Source organism: Thalia democratica, chromosome 7, assembly GCF_965202585.1.
Source record: "Thalia democratica chromosome 7, ktThaDemo2.hap1.1, whole genome shotgun sequence".
NCBI classification, from domain to species: Eukaryota; Metazoa; Chordata; class Thaliacea; order Salpida; family Salpidae; genus Thalia; species Thalia democratica.
This window is the reverse complement of record NC_139171.1, coordinates 30,009,714-30,013,809: the sequence shown is the minus strand read 5'-3', so window position 1 is coordinate 30,013,809 and position 4,096 is coordinate 30,009,714. Positions and strand designations below refer to the sequence as shown.

Here is a 4,096-nt window from a genome sequence, read left to right as displayed (position 1 = left end):
ATTGAAATTAAAAGTTATTAATTTTTATACTTAGTTGACTACTTATTTGTAGTTTAGTTTATATACTTTTTTATTTGAAAAATTGTGAGTTAGTTGTACTTTATAAATTTCATAAATATAACTATATTGTTGGTTGAGTCATAAAGAGTTTTGTTTATTTTCTATTATCAACAAAAACAGATAATGACACACTTATTTAAAAGCTGTACTTTTAAAATAACTTTATTAAAAGAAATATAATTGTTAGTTTTCACAGAAATTTTAAAAGTTTACAAAAAATCAGTCGTTTTTCATTTTAAAGCAATCTATGCAAGTTATCAGGAAATGGTAATTTTCATAGTACTAAAAGTATTATATTAACAATTATTTAGACTAACATGAGTGTTTTGGATGTTTTAAAATTTAATGAGCTTTTAGAAAAATAACCCCTTAAAAATTGTTAAAGATTTTTTAAAGGGCACTTAGCTAAGTATTTTTTTGTTTTAAAGAAGGCAACCCTAAAGCTTTGTGTTACTATAAAATTTATTTAGTGTTGTTTAATAGGTAGAAAGTTCAAGAGAAAATTCAACAAGGAGTATTACACAACGCATAAGTGGCTGTGTGGATGTGAACATACTTTAGCTCTGTACTGTTTTCCTTGCATATTGTTTGGTGGTGAGGATGCTTGGACCAAATCAGGTTTTAAAAATTTAGGAAAAATTGCTGAAAGAACTAGAACCCATGCCAATTCGCCAAAGCACATCGACAACATGGTATCATTTAATTTACTCGGCAAAAATTGTATACAAGCTCATTTGAGCAAAAGCTACAAGAATAGCATTGATAAACACAATCAAGAAGTACTGAAAAACAGAAAAGTATTGTTAACTATAATTGATAGTGTGCTTTTCTGTGGCTTCCAAGAAATAGCATTGAGAGGGCATAATGAAATGGAAGATTCTTTAAACCCTGGTGGCTTTAGATCTTTGCTTAAGTTTGCTAGCAAACTTGACAAAGATCTTAAAATGCACTTTGAAACAAGTAAAGCATTTTCAGGGTTGTCTCCAACTATACAAAATGAAATTTTGTTGTGTGCCTTGGAAATTTACAGGAAGGAAGTTATATCTCAAGTACGGCAGACAAACTTTGTAGCAGTAATTGCGGACGAAACAACAGATGTGAGCGTGCAAAACCAATTGTCTATAGTGATAAGATATATCAACAATGACAGTGTCGTTGAGAGGTTTTGGGGTTTTTTTCAGCCAAAAAGAGTAAATGCAGAAGGTATTTCAGAAGTTATTTTAAATGAGCTGGAGAAAATCCTGCAGGGTGACAAAAAAATATTAATTGCTCAGACTTATGACGGTGCTTCAGTCATGAAGGGAAGAATAGGAGGGGTTCATGTTAAAGTAAAGGAAGTTTATAAAAACGCTTATTACGTACATTGTGCTGCTCATCAGCTAAATTTGGTGCTTTCGATGGCTGCTAGCTGCAACCGAGAGGCAAAACTTTTTTTCGCTAAATTGGATCAAATTCCTACTTTTTTTTCTAAGTCACCAGAAAGAAGACGAGTAGTTGAAGTAAATGTTCCATCTGGATGTAAAACTAGATGGAACTACAACTCAAAAACCGTATGCAAAGTTGCAGAAAGGAAAACCGAGTTACTAACAGGATTTGAATACTTTGTTAATCACACTGACAGTTACGGCTATTCAACTATAGCTGCGGCAGAAAACTGCATAAGAATCTTAAATGATGAAAAGTTCAACTTTTGGTTGAAGATTTTTTCTAAGCTTATGCCAGAAGTAGATATTTTGTATAATATAATGCAAAGCACTAATCTAACTATGAAAAAAGTCGAACAACATGTGGAAAATTTTCAAGATGCTGTTAATAGAGTTCGTAATTCTAGTGTTACAGATCATGCAAAAATATGCCTCTCTTCTTCCGCCAAAAAAGTTTATGACAGTGTAAGGGTAAATGTTGCTAAAAGATTTAACTTTTCAGGACACTTGAGAATATCCCAGTTGTTTTTAGAAAATATGTATTCGTTTTATTTAAAATGTTTTCCTTCAGACCTTATCGAAGCAGTGAACAACTTTTATCCTGTTGTCAATTGTAAAAAGCTACAAACCGAATTAATGGTTATTTATAATCGACAAGAAATGCACAAAGGGGGATTAGTAAAAACTCTGCTGTACATAAAGAATAACAATCTTTCTGATAGTTTTTGTGAAACTATAAAACTTTTAGAAATTTTAATAACCATACCTATGTGTTCAACTGAAGCTGAAAGGACATTTTCATCTCTAAAGAGAATAAAAACATATTTAAGAAATACCATGGGTCAGTCTAGACTAAACTCCCTAAGTGTTATTTCTGTTGGTAGAGACTTAATTAAAAACTTTAGTGGTTTTAATGAGGAAGTTATGAATTTATTTATAAACAAAAAAGATAGAAGGATGCAGTTTCATTACAAAGGTTAAAAATATGCATTTAAGTTTTTGTTTTGGACAAACATAGATTTTTCTTTGTAAGTACTTTAGCTTTTGATAAACATGACATGTTTCAGATATTTTTTTTTTTATTATTATATATTATTACCTGTAGTTTTTTTTTACAAATTCTGTTTTTTGTCTGACTTAAATTACATTTTATTTTGTTAATATTTTCGAAATTGTTTAGCTATTTTATATAAAAAAATTTGCTTTTGTAGGAATTCAGATATTCATATATTTTGTAGATAGATATTCAGTTTTACTGTCATTAAGTCTTACGTTTAAAACTTGCCATAAAACTTTTTTTCGTTATGTAATGTGTTTTACAATTTTCATTAAATGTTTCTTTTATGACAAGTTTTGATTTGTATTTTATTAAAATTAAAAAAAAAAAGCTAAGTTCAACTTGTTTTAACTTTTTTATAATTCAGATTTAATTTTCTAGCATTTATACCCAACTTACATTAAATAAGCAAGCAATATGTTCTTTTTATAACATTTCAGTTTCTTTTACTAAAACATAATTTTGTGTAACACATAAAATGCAATGAGGTGTTGTTATCACTGTTGTATTGTAAATTTATGAGATTGATATTTTTTCTTAAATAAAACATATACTTTCGTTTTTTTGAATATATTCATTTTTAAAGATATAAAATTTACTGTAAGTAGTAAAAACATTTTTTTTTAGTAAGTTTACATTTGTATAAGTATAAGTAGTTCTAATAAAGTTTATACTTTTTTTAATTATTTAATTTTGTAATAAATAATTATTTTTTAAAACAGTTGCTTTAAACTTATTTTACTTAATGAATTTTTTTCAATTATATTACTTATAAAAAGATCTTTTTATAGCTAATTACAAAAGTTGCAACTTAGGGGATTTTTTGAGAAAAAAAATTGCGCACCCCCTGACCAAAACACCACGCTACGCCACTGGTCTATACTAAAAGAATTAAAAATATTTTATGTTTTGCTTTGGTAACATATAATTTTTGTTAAAGTTAGTACTTGGTTAAAAAAAGAATCTTGTATTATTAAAATTTTATTCGTGTTCTATCCTGATACGTAAGATAATTTTTCACCTCAAAATGTTGGTCGTTTTATTTTTTATGCTGCAAATTAGACTTGGTAACATATATTTCAAAGAGTTTATAGAAAATGCAATTAGCAATTTCCCTTTAATTCAATTTTAGTAGAATTATCTGCAGAAATTCAAGCCTCGCAAGGAAAACTGGCGATGTAGCTTCCAAGCGGCTTCAGATTGGGATAGGAGCGCTTCATCTACACTTAGGGACTTTCCCTATAATGAGACTCACACATCAGGGCCTCAAACTTGGATGTTCACGAAAACCTCTGTTCGCATTCCTTGATCAGCATCATTCAAATTAATTGCAGCAAACTGTTAGTTAATAAAATTATATATAAAAAAAAACTAATCAAAAATCATCTAAGCTAAAAATATTAAAACAATATTTTTTATCTACAGAATAATTGCTATTTGTGTTATTCTAATTTACAATCATTTTGTATACTAAACAATAAAATGGGAACTAATTCAAAATAACCAATTCACCTTGATAAAATGAACGTATCAATCGTATTTCATCGGAAGTGGA

At 28.3% G+C, this 4,096-nt stretch overlaps 1 protein-coding gene across 1 annotated transcript; it reads left to right on the top strand.

Moving 5' to 3' along the window:
- The first annotated feature begins 377 nt into the window (after nt 1–377).
- Nucleotides 378–3,850, top strand: LOC145841237 (zinc finger MYM-type protein 1-like). Its single transcript, XM_082948603.1, has 3 exons — nt 378–381; nt 544–1,955; nt 3,689–3,850. The coding sequence occupies exons 1-3, from the start codon at nt 378–380 to the stop codon at nt 3,848–3,850; spliced, it is 1,578 nt and encodes a 525-aa protein (XP_082804729.1).
- Nucleotides 3,851–4,096: the final 246 nt, after the last annotated feature.